Source organism: Dipodomys merriami, unplaced genomic scaffold, assembly GCF_024711535.1.
Source record: "Dipodomys merriami isolate MVZ:Mamm:240054 unplaced genomic scaffold, mDipMer1.0.p SCAF_4, whole genome shotgun sequence".
NCBI lineage: Eukaryota > Metazoa > Chordata > Mammalia > Rodentia > Heteromyidae > Dipodomys > Dipodomys merriami.
Window position 1 is genome coordinate 67,379,006 of NW_027205603.1, and position 25,047 is coordinate 67,404,052.

Below are 25,047 nucleotides of genomic sequence, written 5' to 3' on the forward strand. Positions count from 1 at the left end.
CACTAACCACAATTGAATTTAGTATGGAGTTTTAGATAGTTTTATTAAGGTATTACAATACACTGTATGCAGCTGAATTACATAACTAACCAAATTTGCCAGACACATATACCTGTGAAGCCATCATCACAGTAAAGGTTATCACTTTCAGTTTCACTCCCAAACTTTCCTCCAGTTTTAAAGTTTCATGCTTGGTAGCCACAATACTGGTCTGTAGATGGAAATGCTTGTATCAAACAAATTTGTAATTTATTCTCATTTATAGTTCTGGAATGTAGAATAGTAGTTCAAACCTAACATCAAAATAGTAATTAAACAATAAAGATATATGTGTCAGTAATTCTAAATACATAAATTTAATTATTTGAGACTGTTTCATATCTTAAATTAGTTGTTTTCTAATCAGCTAAGTTTGATTGGAAACGATTTAGAATAGAGTAAGGGATATTGTAACTTAAGAGGAGCTGTAAGTTGAAATATGTTGATTGGGATCGTCCAAACTAAAAGAAAGCTTTGGGAAAATGTTTTTGAAAGAGTGTCTGTCTGTAGAAAAGCTTTTGGATACAGAGATCACATGTTATTGTGCAAGACTGGAAAGTCTAAGGTGCCTTTAAGGAGACATGAAAAGGGCCACTGTGGATGAATTGAGTAAGAGAGAGAACATTAGAAAGGAGGATGCTGGAGTAATGGGCACCCAAGTTACATAATGCTTCTGAAGCCACTGTAAAGACTGATTTTTGTTGTTTTCAGTTGCCTCTGAGGGAATATTTCACATACAATTTTCTACATGTATAGAGAATTCTTTTAAGCAAACATTTATCTTTTAAAAATTAGCTACTATATTGAAAGTAGGTCAGATGGAGTGAAAGGGTAAGGCAGAAATACAATGGAGAGGGTTATTTTAATAATTCAGTGGCAACACAGTGGTGATCATGATCACATAAAAGAAAGATTTTTTGTTGTTGTTGTTGTTGTTGGTTATGGTGCTTGAACTCTGGGACTGGATGCTGTTCTTCAGGTCTTCAGCTCAAGGCTTGCGCTCTACCTCTTAAGCCACAGCTCCACTTCTGGTTTTCTGAGTGGTTTATTGGAATGAGTCTCACGGACTTTCCTGCTCTGGCTATCTTGAATTGTGATCCTCAGATCTCAGCCTTCTGAAAAGCTTGGATTATAGGCATGAACCAGTCCTTATTCTCTTTTTCTCTTGTCCTCACTGTGGTGCTGGGAATGAAATCCATGGTCTCATGCATGTGAAGCAAGTGCTATGTCACCTAAGCTACAACTCTTACTCTGGAGATATCTTTTTTGTTGTTGTTATTTCATGTGATCACCTGACTTCCTTCTTTTTGTAGTCTTTACTGTTATTGTGTTATTGAATTCTACATGTTCTCAACTGTTTTTTTCTCTTTTCTTTACAAAACCATCTTCCTCAAACATACCTCTTATTTTTTACTTACCTAAATCTTTGTTTGTATACTTTATTAATGTTAGAATGCATAGTTCAGAATTCTAGACCCATAATTTCTCCAGTTTCCTATTATGCTCAGTTCTATCCATTTGTTCCTTTCTCTTCACAGAAAGACACTCATTTAAAGAACTACTGGGTGTTATGATTCTGGCTTTTTTTTTTTTAATACTCCTCACTTCCTTTTGAGAATCTGATTGATTATATTCTTTAAGACACGTTTTACAAAGCTATCTTCTAGAAATTTTTAATGACTTTGGACATTCTAATACTTACATATTTAACATTTAAAATATATACCAGTTTTTAGTTTCTTTGTTGGTTTATGTCTTTGTTAACAATAACAACAAGGAAATCTGTAAGGATATTTCTAATGTTGTGGTTAAGAAATTGGTGTATACAATGAAATTTATAGGAAATATGGAAGGGATTCTCAAATAGTGAAGAAAACTACTTTTATTATTCTTTATGTGTTTCAGGTTCTAGCTCATTTGAATCTCAGAAAATGGACCGTCCTTCTATTTCCGTTACCTCTCCCGTGAGCCCTGGCATGTTGAGAGATGTTCCCCAGTTCTTATCTGGACAACTTTCAGTATGTAATCTTTAATCTCTCTTTTCAGAACCTTAATGGTGTTTTTAAAGTATCATGCTAGATTTTGAAAAATGAAAATTTCATCTGAACATAATTAGGCTTTTAACAACATTTCATTTTTAATGTTTAATTAGTTGAAATTGTTTTGATTATTGTAATGCTTCTTTATTAGAGTTAGATTTCCTGGAATCGAATGAGAGATAGATTTTTATGAAGTTATCAAAACTACTTTATCTTCATAATTATTTTAAAATGGAAGGTCATGATTTTTTTCTACACTTAAAAATGACTATAAATTGACCTAAATGCTTAAGATATACTAGTGTTGGATTATGTAAAGGTAGTATTTAAAAGAAAAGTAACTATAGATTCTTGTTTCAGCCTTAGTGAAACTTGAAATGAATTTTATAATAATCATATTTTCTATATTTTATTAAAATACAAGGTTGTGATATATAATAGGCTTTAATTCATAGTTAATTTCCTATTAGGTGATTCCTCATTTGCACATTTTCTAATAAAAATCTGAAAACTAAACTATGCATTTGGAATTATGTACGTGTTAGACGATCTTTGCAAACTTAAGTCCTTAATTAATTAATTAATTAATTTTAGTGGGGGGAGTGATAGAACTTGAACTCGGGGCCTGGGAATTATCCCTTGTCTCTTTTGCTCAAAGCTAGCTCTCTACTACTTTGATCCACAGCACCACTTCCTGTTTTCTGATGGTTAATTGGAGATGATTCTCACAAACTTTCCTGCCTGGTCTGACTTTGAACCATGATCCTCAAGTCTCGGCCTTCTGAGTAGCTTATTTTTATTCAGTTGATTCATTCATGTTCTCTTTGGAGAGCACTGTAATATTTTAATACATTCAAATTTATTCAGTTGCATTAATTTTCAGTAACATTGGTAATTATTACACATGAAACATCTGAGTCCTAAAGTCCTATTTAGGTACTCAAAATTCAAATACTGAATTTGATTGAAAAATTTTATAGTTAAAAACTAAACTAGGGCTGATATTTTAAGAATAATTAGATAACTTTTTATTTAATCAGCTGAGGAATTCTTTCAGTTTTAGTCAGAAGGGACAGTTTTATTTTTCAGAAATATTTTTCTTACAAAATTAGGATACTAAAAATTATTGGAGAATTTAGTAAACATGTCTTTTCTGGAACAATTTTGGCCACAATGCTGACAATAACAGGAGTTATCTACGAAACTAGAGGGATACTGTTAGTAAGTTTTCTTTATTGTTTTCTAAGTACAGTGAACTTTTTTATTTGAGAGACATAGCCCACAATAAATAGGATCCTTCTACTTATTCTCTTGTATATATATATATATATATATATATATATATATATATATATATATATATTTCTCATTTACAAAATTGTGTGATTTCTTCTACTTTCTTTGGAAACTAATAAATATTAGCTTTTTTTGTTTTTTCCCCCTCTCATGGGGCTTGAACTCTGGGCCAGGGCACTGTCCCTTAGGTCTTCAGCTCAAGGCGAGTGCTCTACCACTTGAACCACAGTGCCACTTCTAGTTTTCTGGTGGTTTATTGGAGATAAGAGTCTCATGTACTTTCCTCTTTTCTGTCTGGGCTGGCTTTGAACCATGATCCTCACAATTAGCCTCTGTAGTAGCTAGGATTAAGGCGTGAGCTACCAGCACCCGGCTATTTTTTAATTATATTTCTATTTAAATAGTTCATCTTTAAGTTACGTTTGGAGAAGCAAGGGGACTGGATGATGCCAGTACCCAAATTCTGTCTCTGTGTGTGTGTGTGTTGTGTATTGTGTGTTTTTGTTTAGGTATATAGTTGTTTGCATTGGTAGGGGAGCATTCAGATTTTAAATTTCTTAATTGTTATTTCAAATTCTAAGTGGACTAGGAGAGAAAGATGAGGAGCAAAGGGTTATAATTTAGTGAAATTTCAAACTATTTTTTTCATGACTCAAAATTAATGTAGTATAAAGATATAATTACTAAATACTTAGAAGCATTATAAAGTTGTTTCATTTCTAATATCCTTACTGATACAGATGATAGCCTATAGATTTATGAGTGATGGTTTTAAAAAAATCTATGTAGTAATTTAGTATGCATGCCATTTTATTTTTCTTATGACAGATTCTTATGATTTTAGTGAACTAACTGTATATGTTTTGAAATTATGCACACACAGCATTCAAACATATAAAACACAATGGTTATAAATCTTAGGAATATTTATTGTTAGAAATCCAGAAAGTACACAAAAAAATCAAAGGTAAAAGTCAGTAGTAATCCTGCTGCTAAACTATGACCATTTACAACCTATAAAATATTAAGCAAAACTAAGTTATATCTGTAATGCTCTTTTGAGTTCTATTTTTTCCTATTGTATATAAAACTAAGATTGACATATGATACAATTTTGAATTCTGCTTTTATCTATAATATATGTTAGTTCCATGGATTCTGAATCTTGAGTGAACTTTTTCTTGTCATTTTAATAGCTATTTAACATTTTACTTTAACTTAACTCAGTTATATAATATTTGCTGTCTCTGATTTTTTTGGCTGTTTTTGTTTGTTTGTTTGTTTTAACCAAATTAAAGTCCAAGCATTTATTTAAAACATATATGCTAATTTTGAGCCTTGGTCAGAACTAGGACAACTAATACAATTGACTGTACTGGTCACCCAGAATATGTGTGAACAAGATAGAATGTATTTCCTTTTCGTATTACTTATTAATTGTATTCATATTCTTTGCATCTATGACAAAACTCAAAACTCTTAACACCCTAAAGGCAATTTTGATTTGTTGTGATGGTGCACAGGTAAAAGAATGTCAATATGTATTACTCTTTTAGAAAAACTTCAGAAGTTGTAAGACAACATTACATTCTCATTTTCTTCTATTGTACCTGAGTGGGGTTTACTTAGGCCTGTACTTCATTTATAAAACCATTGGTAATGCCTGAGAAAAATACAATTGTATAATATATGAACTGATCTTCCCCATATATTTATGTCAGTTCATGAACTGATAATTTCTCAAATACAAAATGTATTAATAATGCACATTATATGTGTCTTGATTAATGTCACCCCTTTCATCAGTCTTTGGATAATTGTTTAAGCTTTTGAAAATTCTGATTATCTTTTGAAAATTTGTTTAAAAAATGCTCTGAGCCTAATTTATTTTCTCTTCAGACATAAATATATGGATATTCCATTAGTATTTTTGGTGGGAAAATCAGCATAAACTCAAATTATGTACCTGGGCTGTATATTAATCCTTTCCTTGACAAATCTCCCTTATTTGATTTTTTAAAACTTTTGTATTCTAGAATTTAACCATTTTCTCCCTCAGATGATTATTTTTGTAATTGTTAATATTTTAAAGTTAGCTTATAGTCGCATTCCTTTTTGAAAGGGTATCAAGAAAAATACAACTTCAATCTGTGTGTGTGAGAGACAAAGAGAGAGAGAGAGAGAGAGAGAGAGAGAGAGAGAGAGAGAGAGAGAGAGAGAGAGAGAGAGAGAAAGAGAGAAAGAGAGCAAGTGAGCGCATGCTCTGGGGCTTAAACTCAGGGCTTAAAACTTTTTTGCTCAATGTTAGTGCTCTAACACTTGAGCTACAGCTTCTCTTCTGGCTTTTTAGTGGCTAATTAGAAGTAAGATTTTTTTCTAAACTTTCCTGACAAGGCTGGCTTTGAACCACGATCTTCAAATCTCAGCCTTCTGAGTAGCTAAGATTACAGAATTTAGTAATCAGCACCTAGCTAAATCTTTTCTTTAAAGTGAGAAAAGGCTCAGAATTCTTTCTTTCCATAGAGTACATTACACATTCTTCTTCTTCTTCTTTTTTTTTTTTTTGGTCAGTCGAAGAGTTTGAACTATGGGCTGGGCACTGTCCCTAAGCTATTTAGCTCAAGGCAAGCATGCTACCACTGAGCCACCTTCCCAGGCCCTACACAATTCTTTTTTATTGATGGTTGTTTTGTATTGTTTGCTAAGTGGCTGTAAGTGGCTATAGTTAATTCGTTACTTTCTAAAAGTAATTTTGGACTCCATTTTTTTTTATCAATACTATAACTATTCATTCTAAATAACTACTTGAGGAGAATAAGTGACTTAAGTAGATATGTCTTTTTCACAACTCTGTAGAAATTACTGAGTCTGACAAATGTTCTATAAACAAAAGGGTGCTTTTTCTAATTTTAATCTTTTTTTATATTTTTTATTGTAAAAATACTGTAAAGAGTGGTTACAATTACATGAGCAAGGTCTAATTTTAATCTTTTAAATTATTTTCAAAAATGTTATATTCTCAAAGCATTACATAAAAGGATTAAATATATTTTCTTTAGAAATCTGAGTTGCTTGTTGAGATCCTTTTAGAAGATGATTAAACATTTGCTTTAAAAGATTAATCTGAAAATGTCATTTATTTTTTAAAGTCATTCTATGAAGTACTACATAAATAATTTACTTATATATAATATTTAATATTTGATCTAAAACAATATGCTTGAAAATAGGGAAAGTGAAGTCTATTTTGAGGATACACTGTTAGCCATTTTTTTCAGCTTGTCTATTAATCATGAATTTCACAACCCCTGCCCTTTCATTTTCTGCTGATTTTCCACCCATGGTTATATAGGCAGCTATCATTTGCACACTCCATATTTGAACATTTCCTCCTTTAAGCATAGCTTTATAGTAAAATGAAAGTAGTTTAGATAAGACTTCTTTGATTTGGAAACAGAGAGAAAAATTATTCATAATTGAATTATTGTCTGGTATTTAAAAAGTCTGTTTTTTTTTCAGATTTTAGATTTATGCCTTAAATAGTGCTTGTCTATGGATAGTTGAATTGGGCCATAGTCCTCCTAGTCCTCCTAGTACTCATTATCTGTTTTCATGTCACAATGAGAAAGAAAGAAAAGAAAAGAAGAGAAGAAAGAGAAAGAAAGAAAGAAAAAAAGGAAGGAAGGAGGGAAAGCAAGAAAGAAATAGAGGAAAGAAAGAAAGAATGAAAGAAAGAAAAAGAAAGAAAAGAAAGAAAAAGAAAAGAAAGAGGGGGGAGAGTGTAGTTGTGGAGGTGGGAGGGAAGGGATGGTAGGGGGAAAAAAAGGAGAAGCAACAATGCTTGATAAGAAATGTACTCATTACCTTGCCCATGTAATTGTAACTCCTCTGTAAGGTATTTTCACAATTTAAAAAAATGGAAAAAATAGAAAGAAGCAAACTCTTACCTATTATGACTTTGAAAGGGACAGAGATATATCCATATGAAATGTGAGGAATGGGATGGAATATTGATGAAGGAAGTAGAATTAAATCTCTTTAAGTCCTTTCTTAGACCCATAGATATAAGCCTGCTTTTCTTCATGATTTAACTATGGACAATCCTGAATTCTGATTACTGTATTTCTTAGAAATGGTTTCCAAGTAAAAGAAGAAAGAGAGATAAAATTTAATTTCAAGAATTTAAAATAAGTGGATTGACTCAGAACTGCATTTTATTTTCAATTTGTTCATTAGCTTGCTGTTTAAAAATGAGCAAATATATAAACTTTTTTATCTGTTTTCTCACTTGCATGTTGGAGACAATAACAAAAACTTTCTTCAGTTGTTAAGAATATCACAAGACAATAAACTTAAACTGTTAATAAAGGTTTGGAAAAATGAAGAACTATATGAAAATAACAAGATCTCATTATTTTCATATAGTTCTTCATTTTTCCATCTCATTTCTTTTTAACTATAACTTTTTTTCTATGTACCATTAGCCCTTCATTTTGTGGGTTTTTGTATCTATAATTCAACCAACTGTAAATCAGTGTTTTGAAAAAAAATAGTATCTGGACTGAATATGTACAGACCTTTTTTTTGGGGGGGGGGTTCAGTCGTGGGGCCTGAACTCTGGGCCTGGGCGCTGTCCCTCAGCTCTTCAGTTCAAGGCTAGCGCTCTACCTCTTGAGCCACAGCGCCACTTGTGGCTTTTTGCTTTTTGCTGATGTGGTGTTGAGAAATCGAACCCAGGGCTTCAGGCATGCAAGGCAAGCGCTCTACCACTGAGCCACCTTCCCAGCCCCATGTACAGACCTTTGTCTTATATTTGTCCCCTAAATAATACATTCATTTACATTTTAGCAGTTATTACAAGTAACCTAGCAATGCCTTAAAACAGAAGGGAAAATGTATGTTTTACATAATTACAATGCTATTTTATAATAAGGGGTTTGAGCATCCATAGAGTCAGTAGTTGTCAGGGTCCTGGACCCAATTCTCCATCGGTGCCGTAGGCTTTATAAGGGTAAAATCTATTTCTTAATTCTATAAATTATAAGTATACTTATTTCCAAGTACACAAGCCAGAATATATTATTTTACTCAATCTTAACTCCTCATGCTGACTACATGCTAAAAAAACTGATAAATAAATTCTAATATTTTGTATAGCTTTTATATATTTTAGAAGTTAGCAATATCAATTCATTACATGGAAGTACTTGATTAAGATATTCTCATGGATATAATATATTTAAGGAGAGTTTTATGTGTTCATTTGTACTTTTGGTCTTTCAGTTCCAGTGTGTTGTCTTTTTTGGTTTTGTTTTATTGCTTTTTTCTTTAATTTTGCTTACCAGAGCCAAAGCCTTAGTAGAAGAACAACGCCTTTTGTTCCTAGGGTTCAGGTAAAGGCCTTGTCTGCCTGATAGAAACTAAAGTGTGTTTTATCCCCTATTTGTATGTTTTTGGAAAATGCGTAGTAGGAAAACTTCCTTTGGTATGTTGCTCCAAACCATATTATTGTCTTTCAAATCATTTTAGAGCCAGCTTGTAAAATTCTGCATGGGGATTAGAATACTGAAAAAAATTTAAAGAGACAATCTTTTTTTTAATGATTTGTAAGACAAAATACCAAAACTTGTAGGGTTCCAAGTGGCATTAAATGTAGATTTATTGTAGTTATTACTTATGTATGTAACATTTTTTAAAATTTCTAATTTTATATTTTTGGACATTTTTCTCTTATTTCACTAAGGTTGCTGTCTCTTTAAATCATTCATTATACCACATGACATCTACATTCTCTTGCATTTTCCAAGCAATGAGTCCTTGAGGAGACTGGCAAATATATTTGTACCTTATATTTAAAGTATGAATTTAATATGATAAATTCTAAATTTTGGAAAGCAAATTGCTTTGAAAGAAAAAATGACAATCCAAATAAATTGAATTAAGTTTATTTCATTTTTATTCTATTACTCCATTTAATTTTACCATAATACTTGGGTACAAGTTATTTGTCTCTTTTCATTAGGAAACCCTTACGTGGTAAAGTAATGTCAATATAGTATTTCTTTTAAGAAAGTAGTATTATTCCTTCCTTGCTTTGCTGCATGTTTTTAAAAATATTTGTTGGTTTTGAATAGTGCTTATTTTATTCATACTTAATAATAAAATCATTCCAGTTAATATTGTACACTATAAAGTATTTATGCTGTTCAAGTTCTACTTAGGAAAATTTAAGTGGTTACATGGTAATGATGAAATAACAGTTATACAATTAAAATGATAACAAGGCTTTTAGTAAAAAAAAAACATTGAATATAAGGACTGTCATGAATAGAATTTTGAAGATATATGTTACATTTGAGGGAAAATCACCAATAATATTTTAATTATTTACTCAAAAGTATAGAAAAATTAAGAATATGGTAAAATATCCTAACTATTAAGATATGTTAACTGGATATCTATTAAAAACTTCAATGCATTTGCTGAATAAAAATGAAAATTAGGGTTATTGAACTTAAAGGAACTTACTAACTTAAGGGTTATCCAACTTAAGGCAGCTTTTTAAAATAGATTCATTTTGATCAAATAATCATTATAATTAAATGTACTTTTAACCTATCAAATTTATTTCAATACTCATTTATTTGGAAAACATAATTTAGTTAATTATAAAGAACAAGTAAAAATGAAAATCTATCCTAATGTCTATTTCAATGAGAAATGGATAATATTAGCAAGTGATTTTTGTTGTTTTCTTTAGTGTAAGAAAATCTCCAAAGAATACTTATTATCAGATGTTTGATATATAACTCAAGTGTTTAATTTTAATTATTTTATTGAGTGAAATTATTGCCTATGAAGATGGCAACAAGTGCTTAGTGTCCTTCAAAATTCTCACAAATCAATAATTTGCTCAAATTGTTTTTAACCTAGTCCTATAATTGCTATTTCTTTTTCTATTGTAAAATTTTCATAAAAAAACTTAACCTTTCAGAATCTTTTTTCACCCTTAAAAGTTCCTGGTAGTCATATTATGATCACTTGAAAAGAATTTTTAATATCTTGCAAAAATTAAAACTATAAGCATTGAAAATGGAAAATAGAAAATATTAGAAATTTCATAGACCTTGATCACATATTTTAAAAAATGGTGACACTCTCTACATCTCTTTAATCCATGTACAAAGAGGCATCTCCTGCATTTCTTTCTTTATTTCTTTTCATGACTTTACCAGGAATCGTTTAGTCTCTCATCTCCTCACTTATTCTTCTTTAGATCTATATTCTATTATTGTTCAGAAATAAATATTTGGCCTTTTTCAAATATTAAGACTTTTTCTCCAAGTTATTGATATTTTGGTCTAAGGTCATGAGGATCCTCTGGAAGTTTTATTAATTTAAATTCCAAAGTCCCACTCTGATTCAGTAGGTAAGAGGTAGGCCCAGGAATTTATAAGTGGTTAGTAAATAAGACAAATAATACTGCTACTGGAGATTTCTTAAATACAGTTTGAGAACACTTGTCTCACTTGTGTATTTTTGAGGTTAGTAGCTCTATTAGAAAATCTTTTGTTACATGAAAGCAATAATACCTAAATTGAATGTAGAAATGTACCACATTGTAAGGGCTTATAATTAGAATCTTTAAGATTTGAGTATTTATTACCTTTATTTCTAAAAAAGGATAATGCCATTTAGCAAAAATAAATGGAGGGGACAGAAATAATTTTATATATCTTTTTACACTGTCAGCCTCTCATTCTCTAGAATATGAAGTGAGGGACTCCACAAAGCTACCATGGAATTGGAACTGAATCATCAGTGTTTCATATGTAACCAGAATTCGTTTTTACTTGTAATTCTCAAGGCTAATTTCTGGTTACATTTAAGTTTCAAGATAGTGGTCAGGGATATGATGAATTATAAACAAAGATATGGATCGAAGCCATAGTTATCCTGGATCCTTGTAAAGGAGAATCAGCTAGCTAGGAGCAAAGGTGTGAAGTATGTATGCAGGAGGTCATCACCAGTAAGTCAAAGGAATTCAGTAGTTGGATGTTAAGTTCCAATCCCTCATTTTATGGAACAGCAAAAATTACAAGTTCAAATTGTAAAATGGAATCTCTTTTTCTAAGGATACGATGCATTTGCTTCACAAAAGAAAGCGGGACTTTATGTCTACTAAAATTTTTAAAAGGTGAATTTATTATAGTTTTAAATGCAACCTTATCAGGGGACAATGCATGAAATATGGAAATTCACAATGAAAATCCTTTATACAAGTTATATATGTTAATAAAAAATTAAAGAATACAAGTGGAGGGAATCTATTGACTTAAAGCTGTTTTAAGACCCCTTTGCATATAATCACTGACTTTTTTTGCTATGGAATAATATAAAACATTTGCTCAAAAATTCCCTCTGAATACTGTATAAATAAGTTATTATCTACTCAATTCATTCTGGGCACTTATTCTGAACTTGTTATAGGGGAGGCAAATTAAACTACAATGATTCTTGCATAAAGAAAGATACAGAGAGCAACCTTTGTATATAAAGTCCATAATTATGATAGTGTAATTATTGTATGAATGTTAGTAAGCAATTATATTAGAATACAAAGAGCCAAGTGACACTGTAATGTCTGAATTATTTATTTTATTCATTGAAGTTATTATAGTATATCCTTTTTAAATAATCACAGTTCACTGAATGAAATTTAGATTCTGTGCTAATATTAGTGTAAGAGAATGGCTTGAAGGTTGGAAATGTAAACATGTATTGTCAGTAAATATTTGAGCTGATCATGAATAATTTTGCTTTTCAGATAAAATTATGGTTTGACAAGGTTGGTCACCAGTTAATAGTTACAATTTTGGGAGCAAAGGATCTCCCTTCCAGGGAAGATGGGAGGCCAAGGAATCCTTATGTTAAAATTTACTTTCTACCTGACAGAAGGTAGGGATATGCAACAAGTTTTTTTTTCTTAAAACTAAGTGGTAAAGAGGTAAAAGCAACCATTGTTTTATAATTCTATATTTGTTTGTGTTATACCTATTAGATTCTTTTTAAGTTAATTTAACATAATTATTCTAGAAATCAAAATAGTGATTGTAATTTGAGATTGTTTTTAAACATCTTTGTTCTATATTTTATTTTTGATCCAAATTTTGTTGTATATATTTTATATTTTAAGTACATGTAGATTATTTGTAAGCTATTATGTGATTTTTACTTTAGACAATTAAAATTTATGCTCTTTGAAAATTACATTTTTAATACAAACTATATTGTCATGAACTGTGAAATGGTATTAAAAAGTAGTACTAACTGGGCACTGGTGACTCATGCCTGTAAGCCTAGCTACTAAGGAGGTTGAGATTTGAGAATTACGGTTCAAAGCCAGCCTGGGCAGGAAAGTTCTTGACACTTCTCTCCAATTAACCACCAGAAAACCGGAAGTGGCGTTGTGGCTTAAAGTGGTAGAGTGCTAGCTTTGAACAAAATTGCTTAGGGACAGAGCCCAGGCCCTGAGTTCGAGCCCCACAGCTGACCAAAAAAAAAAAAAAAATCAAAAACCCCAAACCAAAAACTGGTGGGCACTAGTGGCTTTCATTTGTAATTCTAGCTACTCAGGAGGCAGAGATCTGAAGATCACAGTTTGAAGCCAGCCCCAGCAGAAAAGTCTGTGAGACACTTATCTCTAATTAACCTGACTAAAACAACAACAACAACAACAAAACCTGGAAGTGGAGCTATTGTTCAAGAGATAGAGTGCTAGTCTTGAGTGAAAAGCTCCGGGACAATGCCCAGGTCTTGACTTCAAGCCCTAGTACCAACATAAAAACAAAAACAAAACAAACAAAATAACATTGTACTTATGTTCTACCACTTCTCCTCCTTTATGAAGATATTGTCTTACTTCATTTCATAAACTTAGTGACTGTGTAATTCATCACCTAAACTACAAAGAATTCCACAAAAGCCTGGAGTCCATGGCTCAAACTTATAGTCCCAGCTATTAAGGAGGCTGACATATGAGAAATGAGATTCAAAGCCAGGCTGATCATACAGGTATTAACTGGAAACATATTTCACATGGTAGAATACCAGTTGTGAGGAAGAAAGACCAAGGAAGAACATATGGCTTAGAATTCAAGCCCCAGTACCACTACTAAATAAATAAATAAATAACAGAAAATTACTAAGCCCATATTCAACTTCACGCTTTATTTGTTTTGATTCTATTCAACATACATGATATTTTTCTGCCCTTATTTAAGCATAAAAAATAGAATAGGAGAAATATGCTGTCAAAATCTAATCTTAATTTGAAGCATATAATAATCAAAGGACCATTCAAGGGGAAGTAATTACCCTTCCCTCGGTTATCTTCATCCCAATTTCTAAGAGAGTGCTCTCAAAATTATGTCATAAGTTTTCAGGTTGGAAATGCTCTGCACAGCTACCATGTTTAGCATGTCCATATATTTTTAGACTGTAGTTTACTTATTTACTTAGTTCATTGAAGGCAGAGTTGAGTTGAGTGCCATTGTATCATCTGCATTACAATAAAAAAGGACAAAAGAAATGACATAGTAATTAGCATGGGCCTTACAGTTTATCTGATACATTTTTTTAAGGTTAAAATTCTATAACAAATTCTTCAAAATAGGTTAAGGTGCCTGGTATCCATAGTTATTGAAAACTGTTTGCTGTATTATTTTATATCATGAAGTTACCCTGAAGAAAATTGTTCTCTATCAACTTAGAATGTATTTTGGAGAAAAAAAAACATATAAACCGTAAGAGAGAAAGAAGATACTCATAATTACAGCTGTCAGAAGTATAGACTTCAATAGAGTGGAAATTGTCACACTTAGATTACCATACCACCATTGAGTCATATGGAAACTGGAAACTTCTGAGCTAGACTTCCCATCTATGAGGATGACAAATAATAAATTTGTGAGGAAGTTTTACTTGGATTCTGAGAAATGTTAAGTTAATAACTAATAAGACAAATCTTTAAATCTTATAGAAGTTCATACATTGTTTTTTTTTAATAGTGATAAAAACAAGAGACGAACAAAAACAGTAAAGAAAACATTGGAACCCAAATGGAACCAGACATTCATTTATTCTCCAGTCCACCGGAGAGAATTTCGGGAACGAATGCTAGAAATTACCCTTTGGGATCAAGCTCGAGTTCGGGAGGAAGAAAGTGAATTCTTAGGAGAGGTAGCTCAAATTATTATCATTTTGATTTTTGGTGATACTGGGATTTGAGACTTTTACTTGCTAAGCATCTGCTTTATCACCTGAGCCATTCTTCCAGTTATTTTTGTGTGATTATTTTCAAGATATGGTCTCACTGTATGCCTAGGTTGATCTGGACTGCAATATTCCGATTTGTGCTTCCCTTTGTTGTGACAAGCATATGCCACTAAGCCCAAACATGTGCTACTTTAAAACACAATTGACTCAGCCATTGACTGAGATGGAGTCTCATGAATTTTTATACCCAAGCTGGCTTAAATTGCTGTCTCCTAATCTGTACCTCCCAAGTAGCTAAGATTATATAGACTTGAGCCATCACACCTGTCAAGATTAATTTATTTTAAAATTTGCCCTATTCATAGCTTTTTGATACTTTTAAATTACAAGTAAAATTATATATGTGTGTGTACATATATCTGAAAAAGGAATTTAACAGAACAAATTTGGTTAATTCTTTAAATAAAACAGAAAACAGCATTTCTAAGTACTTTCTAAAAAAAACTGGGTGTGATAGTAGTAGAATATACCTAGCTACTAGGGAAGCTATGGGAAGATCATTTTAATCCAAGAGTTCAAGGCTGAGCTGTGCAACACTATTTTTTGTGACTCTGTCTCAAAATTTGAAATAAAATAAATGAATTAAAAACTCTATGGCAGGGGCTGGGAAGGTGGCTCAGTGGTAGAGTACCTTGCATGCATGAGGCCCTGGGTTTGATTCCTCAGCAACACATAGCAGAAAAAAACAGAAGTGGCACTGTAGCTCAAGTGATAGAGTTCTAGCCTTGAACTGAATTGCTGAGGGACAGCGTCCAGGCCAGAGTTCAGACCCCACAACCCACAAAAACAAAAACAATAACAAAACAACAACAAAAATGAAAACAACTCTATGGCAGTTTTTACAAGCTTATATTTATTAATCATGATAGTGCTCATCTGGAATCTTAGTGTACAGTCAAGGGGATTGTACATTTTAGGCCAGCCTTGGGATAGAAAATAAGACCTTATCTCAAAACTGTCTGAAAAAACAAAAAGAAAACATGAAGGGAAGAAAGAGAAAGGAGAAAAGAGGATGTTGGAAAAAGGAGGGAAGAAGGAAAGAAGAGAGGAAAGAAAGAAGGGAGGAATTCTAAATGTTGAATGAAAAAGTTTGATTTTTATTCCACATATCTATTGCTCTGATGTGTTATATATGTTTTATTTAGCTTATTGAATTATTATTCCACTAGTAGGTAATTCAATAATTTATTAGTGGATTATTTTTAAGCCTCATATTAAATCAAGAACTATGCTGGGGCATGAAGCTTCAGTGGTGAATAAAGTATATTGCTTATTTCATAGAATTGATTCATTGGGGATATGTATTAGTGAATGGCAATTAAAATACAATTGCTTAAAATGTAATACACTAATTGCTTTAATGAAGAAAATGCAACTGGAAGACAATTGCTATTCATAAAATGGGGGGTGATTAAAGGAAGTATCCACAGGAAGTAGAATCTAGCAAAGTCTAGAGGAATGATATATACAGTTTTGAACAATTGCTTTGAAATTGTGAAGAGAAAGTGGTTAGCAGTGAGATTTAAGTATTAAATTGCTTCCAGATGATATCCCCTGTATGTTATATATTACTTATTTGTATTTCAGAAAAGTAGAAATAATACTAGTGTATAACTCAAGGTTAGTATCATGATTAAAGAAGTGTGTGTGTGTTGGTTGTGTTTGTGTGTAACATAGTAGCTATGATTTTGAAAATGGCTAGAGAAAAATTAGAAAGAGTGAAATAATAGATTTTCTGCTCTTTTAACTTTGCACTTAAACATCTCAGTAATTTACTTTCCATACCAGGTCCCCTTAACACAAGTGCAAACTGTATACTTGTTCAGCACTTGGAAAGAAAGTACTCTTTGATGTCTACAGATAGTTCCTTGTGTTGCAGACATGGTTCCGATAGTAGAACACCAAGCCTGACAGCAAGTTCAGAACACCAAGTTCTGACACCAACGTGTCAGAACCTGAGTTCAAGTCCTTGTCCCAAAGGATAAAAACAGACTGATCTTCACTTAATATTAAGTGAAGTAAGCCAGACCCAAAGAAACATAGGTCCCATGGTTTCCCTTATTTGCAATAACTAGTATATATCTGAGACAAGCAGAAATGGTCAGATAAGTTGATGTTAGGCGAAATGAACCCCAAGATAAGGACTCAAATGTTTTTTCTTTCTTCCTATTGTTTCTAACATATTTATAAGATATTTCTTTGTTGCTTTGTATGTCCCTTCCCCAGGGTACAACCCCTGCTTTCACTGTATTTGATGTTGGTATAATTTGTGGAGGGGAAAGGGAAAACAAATTGTTTAAATAGGGATACAGGTGGACCCATTGCAACAATGAGATGTACAAGACGTTATGTCAAAAAACAAACTTTACAACTTTGGTGCGGGGTGAGGGGGACGTAGGGGGTAGAAGGGGAAAGGATGGGAAGGGGAAACAAAGGAGGAGGCAACAATGCTTGATTAACTTGCTCATGTAATTGTAACCCCTCTCTATGGTATTTTCACAATTAAAAAAATCTTATGTGACCTAAAAAAAACCCAAACTGATCTTTTTTATAATTAAAATTGTTCATATTATATTTTAATTATAAAAAAGAGCAGTCTGTTGATATGGCTTATATTAAAGACCTATCTTTGTAATTTAATTTTTATTTTGTGGATATTTAAAAATTATTGATAGTTGATGATTGTACATTTTCATGTGAGTGCTATATAATGTTTCAGTTTTTGATCCTTAGGATGGTAAACGCAGATTTTTTATTTATTTATTTTTTTTTGTCGGTCGTGGGGCCTGAACTCTGGGCCTAGGCGCTGTCCCTCAGCTCTTCGGCTCAAGGCTAGCACTCTACCACTTGAGCCACAGCGCCACTTCCGGCTTTTTTCTTTTTAATTATGTGGTGCTGAGGAATTGAACCCAGGGCCTCAGGCATGCAAGGCAAGCACTCTACCACTGAGCCATCTTCCCAGCCCCTAAATGCAGAATTTTGAGCATGCATTAATAAAGACAGATTGATTCATTTTGCTTCTTTTACTTAGAAGCTGATATGACCTTCAACAAGTGCTTTTAACCCTTTATATTATTGGAATCTTTAACACAAAACAGTATTTTTTCTGATTATTAAGATAAATAATGTGGCATGGTTCTTATAAGTTCTTATGAAGGCTAAATTGCTAACTAGAAATAAAAGTGCATCTTAAATTAGAAAATGTTATATGAATATTAGGTACTATTGCATTTTCATGTAAAAATTTTATTTCTGATAAATTTAATATCCTCTAGGATTGAGTGGGTGATGGTTTACAAAACAAGTGTCTTAGCTATTTTAAACTATTGAATGATTATCCATGAGCAGGTGGCTCATGTCTATAATTCTAGATACTCAAGGGGTTGAGATCTGAGGATCATGCCTCCAAGCCAGCCTGGGCACAAAAGTCCTTGAGAATCTTATCTCCAGTTAACCAAAAAACAAAACGAAACAAAAAGCCAGAAATGAAGCTGGAGCTGTGTCTCAAATAGTATAATGCCAGCCTTGTGTGAAAAAAGCTAAGTGAGAAGACAAGGCCTTGTGTTCAAGCCCAGGTACCACATGTGCATGTGCACACACACACACACAAGTGTGTGTGTGTGTGTGCACACACATATTTAGATCATTTTGAAGTTAGAAAATAATTATCTTTTAGTTACTGTTGAAACATATTGATAGTTTTTCAATACCTAAATAACTTTGCTTTTGATCTGACAGCATTGTTATTGCAATTATTATTAGGAAAGTTGTAAGGAAAGTTTAAGAGAATTTCTTCACTGTTGATGTAACTTTGTCTTTTGGGTTGCAGATTTTAATTGAATTAGAGACAGCATTATTAGATGATGAGCCACATTGGTACAAACTTCAAACCCATGATGTCTCTTCATTGCCACTGCCCCACCCTTCCCCATATATGCCACGAAGACAACTCCATGGAGAGAGCCCGACCCGGAGGTTGCAAAGTAAGTTTTCAGCAGAATGTACCATATTTTTATTGATTCCCCCCCCCCAATCTTTAGTGCACATATCACAGAAGTTGGAGGTATCCTTGTGGATTTTTAACAAGTATCTATTAGCATCCTCACAGCTATTATTGAGGCTTTCAACTTACATACTAAAGTGGTTTTATCTATAGCATTAACTCATAAAATAGGATTAGGTAGCTAATATAGTAATATTTCTACTGAGATCATGAATGTGAGTTAAACTTTTCAAATGCTTTCTCTACACCTATTGAAATAATTTGCAGTTTATAGCTTCAATATATGTAAAGTAACGCCTGAGAGAGAATTTAACAAAGCCATTTCTTTTCTTTTTTTCTTTTTCTTTTGCCAGTCTTGGGGCTTGAACCCAGGCCTGGGCACTGTTCCTGTGCTTCTTTTGCTCTAGGCTATCATTTTACCATTTGAGCAATAGTGCCACTTGTGGCTTTTTCTGTTTATGTGGTACGGAGGAATGGAACCCAGAGCTTCATGCATGCTAGGCAAACACTCTACCACTAAGCTACATTCTCAGCTCTAACAAACCCATTTATATTGAAGGAAGTGCCAATATATTTCCATGTTCATCATTGGTAAGTCAGAAAATAAATTTTCAAGAAAATACAAAAGACTAAAAAACACACATAACAAGTTTAATCTCATTGTTAAATGGAGTTATCTGTAACTAAAATTAAATTCAGTGGTCCACACTGTTAAAGGCAAAATTCCCACCAAGTATGTCTCTTGGAGCAAGAAATTCATACAAGCCAGCTGGAAAGGAGATAAACAAGACTTCAGTAAGTGCAACTCCAGCCTTGGGACATCATGTCCTGTCTCAATATAAATGCTTCTTGGCCTGGTGCTGGTGGCTCACACCAGTAATCCTAGCTACTCAGGAGGCTGAAATCTGAGGATTGTGGTTCAAAGCCAGCCTGGGCACCACCAGAAAATCAGAAGTGGCTCTGTGGCTCAAAGTGGTAGAGCATTAGCCTATAGCAAAAAGAGCTCAGGGACAGTGTCCAGGCCCTGAGTTCAAGCCCCATCATGACCCCCCTTCCTCCCCCCCAAAAAAGAAAAAAAAAGTGCTTCTTGCTGAAACCTTCCCTGGGATTCTGTGAGTGTTGTGGCCCCCATGTTGTGTAGCTTGCCCTGCTTCCTTAGAGCTATGCTGGAAGGCCCAGTTGAGTAGGAGTAATCTCTTTTGGAAGGCTTGAATGCTGAGTGAGGATTCCAGAACTACTTGGACCTTTAATAATATGTATTTTAACCGTAAGGTGTTTAACTCTTCTTTTGAAGTTTTGGCCAGTTTTCTAAAAATGCACCTTGAGAAAGAAACTTCTAACATTGATTTTAGAAAACAAAACAAAACAAAAACACAACTCTGAGGTAATCAATACCTGATACACACACACACACACACACACACACACACACACACACACACACACACACACACACACACACACACACACTCAGATTAACAATCTCAATGATATATACTGATTTTTTTCAGACATTTAATAACCGCTACATTTTTTGCATTAATGAAGTATGTGTAAAAGGGAGTAAATACTCATTTTGCTCCTTTTTCAAATAGTGTTATATCTTCTATGTATGTAGACTCATACATCCTATGGCCTAAGTATGTGGGTAAATGTACTGATAAACCAGAGTGCTACTTAAAAAATAATAATTCTTTGATTTGTAAAAAAAATTGAATTCAGATTCCTCTATTGTATCCAAAAAATATTTATAAAAAATTTTGACATACTATTCCACAATTCATTCTTTAAATCAATTTCAAGTTGATTCAAAATAGCCTATATTCTCCAGTTGTATTTTATTTTACTAAGCCAATTGCAAAGAGATAAATTAGGAACTTTTGTAGTAATAAACATTTTAAACTCTGTCATCTCAGAAATGATACATCATTCAATTGATATAATAGGAATCTAGAACATGATATATAATAAATAATTTATACTCACAGAAGAAAATACCTAGAACTGAATTTCAATCAATGTATTGCATAGAAACATTTGACTAATACAGGGAAATGCTGAGAGAGGAATGCTTATGTTCAAAGCCATAAATAGTCTTAATTTATGATGTGTTTACCTAGATTAAGACTTTAAAAAGAGGTTTGTGAAATAATTCGTGTTGGAAAGCATAAAAAGTATAAAGTTGATAAATTGAGAAACCTGTAATTGATAGGTTTATGAAGGTTAGTAGTTAAGCTTTCGTAACAAATAGCAGACTGTTAATGAAATTTATTAATAAAATAAAAGATGGTAGAGAATGATAGTAGGGGTGACTTTGATCAAGAAGCATTATGCTCCTAATTTGACTTGTTGAATTGAAACCCCTTTGTACTACTACTTAAAATGAATGAATGAATATAAAAAGAAGGAATAAGAAATGAATAAATGCATATAAGTATCAGCCTTTTAAAAATCTCTAGAGATTGAATTTGAGAAAATACATGTGATACTTCCGAATTGTCATTTTTGTCTATAAACATGAAAAATAGAATTGGGTATATCGGATTTCTTAGCCATACATATTAGGAAAAGATACATTAATGAATGACAGGCCCTAGTGGCTCGTGCCTGTAATCATAGCTAGGATTGAAGTTCAAAGTCCAGGAAGAAAAGTACCCGAGACTCTTTTCTCTAACCAACTAAAGCCAGAAGCAAAAAGAGCTCAGGTACAGTGCCTAGGCCCCAAGTTCAAGCCCCACAATGGGGAGCGGGGAATAGATACATTAATGATCTTGAACATACATCACTTAAGTCTTGAGATTTAACTAGACTTTGGTAGACAACTGGTTTAGTTTCCAATAGACTTTACCAATCAACATCAAATTATTTTACATAATTATCTCATACTTAATTTTTTTTGAGTCAGGGACTGTGCCTAGGCCCTGAGTTCAAGTCTCACAACCAACAAAAATTATTTCATTGTTATTATTAAGGTGTTGCACAGAGGAGTTTCGTAAGTCAAGTAATGAGTACATTTATTCTTGTGGACAATGTCACCCCTTCCTTTACTTTCTCCAGTTTCCTCCTGACATTATTTTTCTAAATAACTTTCATATTATTGTCATGATTTGCTTCATAGGATCAAAGAGAATAAGCGATAGTGAAGTCTCTGACTATGATTGTGATGATGGAATTGGGGTAGTTTCAGGTAAGATTTTTAGGATTATTTTATTATATTTTATATAGTGTTTTGACTATAGTGTTTTATAGTGTTTGAGCTCACACTTTACTCGGATCATCCTGGAGCATTTATGCTTCCAACTTAGTGGGTCTTCCTTTGTAGTATAGCCCTGTATACTGTTGACTAGAATTCCCTGGAACCACAATCTTACTGATCTTAGCCTCTACTAGAGACAAGAGGCATGAATCACCACAGTCAGCTATTGTTTGAGAAGGGTTTTGCATAGTCCATCTTAAATCACAGTCCTCCTATTTTTAGCCTCTCAAGTAGATAGGATTATGGCATAACCCACTATGCCATGCTTTCTACAGTATTTTAATAACATTTATACTCCTTGAATTCTTTCTGTATTAGAAATTTGAAATGATCATCAAAATCAAGATCATTTTACTTTCTGTGATTACTATATTTTAATAATAGTTATATTCCTTGTATTTTTCTGTATTAGAAATTTGAAATGATCATCAAAATTGATGTCATGGTATTTTACTTTCCGTAATTATGATATATGTAGTTTCTTAGCTTATTAATAGAATGTAGCCAGTACTTCATAATCAAAACTTATACCAGCATATGTTGATTTTGTCAAATGTTATTCTTACAGTTCCTTTTTTTCATTGAGCTTTTTAATGCTCTATATTTAAAACTAATTTCAATAGAGAATAAGTGGTTCTATCCATAGTTTATCAAATAATTGCTACTATACTATTCAAATAATATGTTACCTAGAAAAATTGTTGTGTTGGTTTATTTCAGCACTTTTTACTCTGTTCCATTTTCTGACCAATATCACAATGTTCTGATAGTTTAACTTTATATTGTCTTAAAATGTTGAGTAGTCCGTCTATTGACTATTCTGTTTTTTACCTCTCCATATAAACTTTAAAATCATTATCATGGTGGAGTTTTGGTTAAGATTTAATTGGATTAAACATCTCAACAATACCAAATCTATCTATAGACCTGGACTATCTCTCAATTTATTTAATTATTTTTCTATTTTTTCATTATTGAGTTTTATTGCTTTCTTTATGTTGACATTGTACACAATTTCATAGATTATACCAGTTTTATTCATTGTTTAAGTGTGTGTTATTAAAATGCTATTGTGGTTTTCATTTCAAATTCTAGTGGTTTTTTTTGGCACAAGGGAAAGTGATTGGCTTCATATTTTAAGTTTATATCCTACATCTTTGTTATAATCAATTATTAAATCCTGAAGGCTTTTATTCTCCTCTAACAGTCTGGTTTTTGTTTTGTTTTGTTTTTTTTTGTCAATAGGGAGCTTGAGTTCAGGGTTTAGGGCACTGTCCCAATCTTCTTTTGCTCAAGGCTAGTGCTCTATCATTTTGAGCCACAGCACCTCTTTTGGTTTTCTGGTGGTTAATTGGAGATTAGTCTTTTGGACTTTCATACCTGGACTGTCCTTGAACCAGTTTCTTTTTACAGTTTCTTTTCTTCATTGAGCTTTCTAATGCTCTATATTTAAAACTAATTTCAATAGAGAATAAGTGTCTATCAATAGTTTATCAAATAATCAAATCTGATTCTCAGATCTTAGCCTCCTGAATAGTTAGAATTACAGGTATGAGGCACCAGTGCCTGGCACTGTCTTTTTACTAGTGTACTTAGACCATCATATCATAAGCCAGGCACTGGTGGCTAATACCTGTAATCCTAGCTACTCAGGAGGCTGAGATCTGAGGATTGCAGTTCAAAGCCAGTCCAGGCAGGAAAAGTCAGTGAGACTCTTATCTCCAATAAGCCACTATAAACCATAAGTGGCATTGTGGCTCAAGCAGTAAAGCTCTCACCTTGAGCTGAAGAGCTGAGGGACAGGGCCCAAGCCCAGAGTTCAGGCCCCACTACCAACCAAAAAAAAATCATATCATCATGCAATATATAGTATATTATCATCTACCATATTTGTTAGTGTTTTATACTTGTTGCCTTTCTAAAGACTTGAATATTTATCCCTTTTTAATTATAGTTTACCTAGTATTTTTCTTAATACGTTATGCCTTATTATACTTTACATTAATATTTTCAACATCAGCTTCATCACTATTTACTTTTACTAGGAAAACACAAATGGGTTGTTATAGATAATTTTGCTTTTTTATTTTTTTGCCTTTAGATTATCGACACAATGGTAGAGATCTTCAAAGCTCAACATTATCAGTACCAGAACAAGTAATGTCATCAAACCATTGTTCACCATCAGGGTCTCCTCATCGAGTAGATGTTATAGGAAGGACTAGATCATGGTCACCCAGTGTCCCTCCTCCACAAAGGTAATGTGGCAAATGTATTTTATTTATAGCATAGAACTACAGCATAAGAACAAAAAAAAAATCTCAAATCAGAACTATCATCTGACTCAGTTATCCCATTATTAGGTATGCGTTCAGACAAAAGTCAGGGTATTATAGTTATCTACAGTGCTTAATGTAATATTATTCAATATGTCCCAATAACAGTAACTAAAATATGAAATCAACCAAAGAATCTATCAGTAGATAAATGGAAAGTTGGTACATTTTTAATCTAAAAAGGAAGAAAAATGGTACATGTAAAACATGTATAACCTTAATAATATACTGTAGGTGGAATGAAATAAATCAGACACTTTATGACAATTACTATATGATCTAACTATATATAGACTATATATAGTTATGGAAACTGAAGTAAAATAGTGGTGATTTAGGCTAAAAGGTGGCATAGGAAAATGTTGGCCAAAAAGAGAACATTAGTTAGGAAAAATCATTCAAGGAATATATATAAATGTGTAGCAAATATAATATCTGAAATAATTTATATAATATAAACATTTATATAATAATATACAAACATAAATAAATATATTGCATAATATAGTTAATATGTAAATACATTTAATATTTTAATAATATACTTAAAACATAAATAATATATAAAAATATATAATACAGTGTTACATATGTTATAGTATATAATTACATTAATTCTATATAATTAACTTAATTATGTAATGATTATATTCATTATATTATATATAAAATATCTGTTGTATTAACATATAGAGTAGAACACATATCATATATATTATATAATCTATAATATATTAAGGT

The 25,047-nt window shown here is 32.3% G+C and overlaps 1 protein-coding gene across 39 annotated transcripts in view; it reads left to right on the forward strand.

Annotated features, from left to right (window-relative positions):
- The window catches only part of Rims2 (regulating synaptic membrane exocytosis 2), a 427,098-nt gene that overhangs the window by 225,859 nt on the left and 176,192 nt on the right, over positions 1-25,047 (forward strand). For 27 of the 39 annotated variants that reach the window (XM_069991196.1, XM_069991233.1, XM_069991231.1 and 24 more), the window contains 6 exons: positions 1,945-2,057; positions 12,202-12,332; positions 14,444-14,615; positions 18,541-18,694; positions 21,833-21,901; positions 24,072-24,228. In XM_069991196.1, coding sequence (XP_069847297.1) covers positions 1,945-2,057; positions 12,202-12,332; positions 14,444-14,615; positions 18,541-18,694; positions 21,833-21,901; positions 24,072-24,228 — 796 coding nt within the window. Of the gene's footprint in view, positions 1-1,944; positions 2,058-8,719; positions 8,768-12,201; positions 12,333-14,443; positions 14,616-18,540; positions 18,695-21,832; positions 21,902-24,071; positions 24,229-25,047 lie in introns of all 39 variants that reach the window. The other 12 variants (XM_069991192.1, XM_069991193.1, XM_069991195.1 and 9 more) reach the window with 1 other exon arrangement.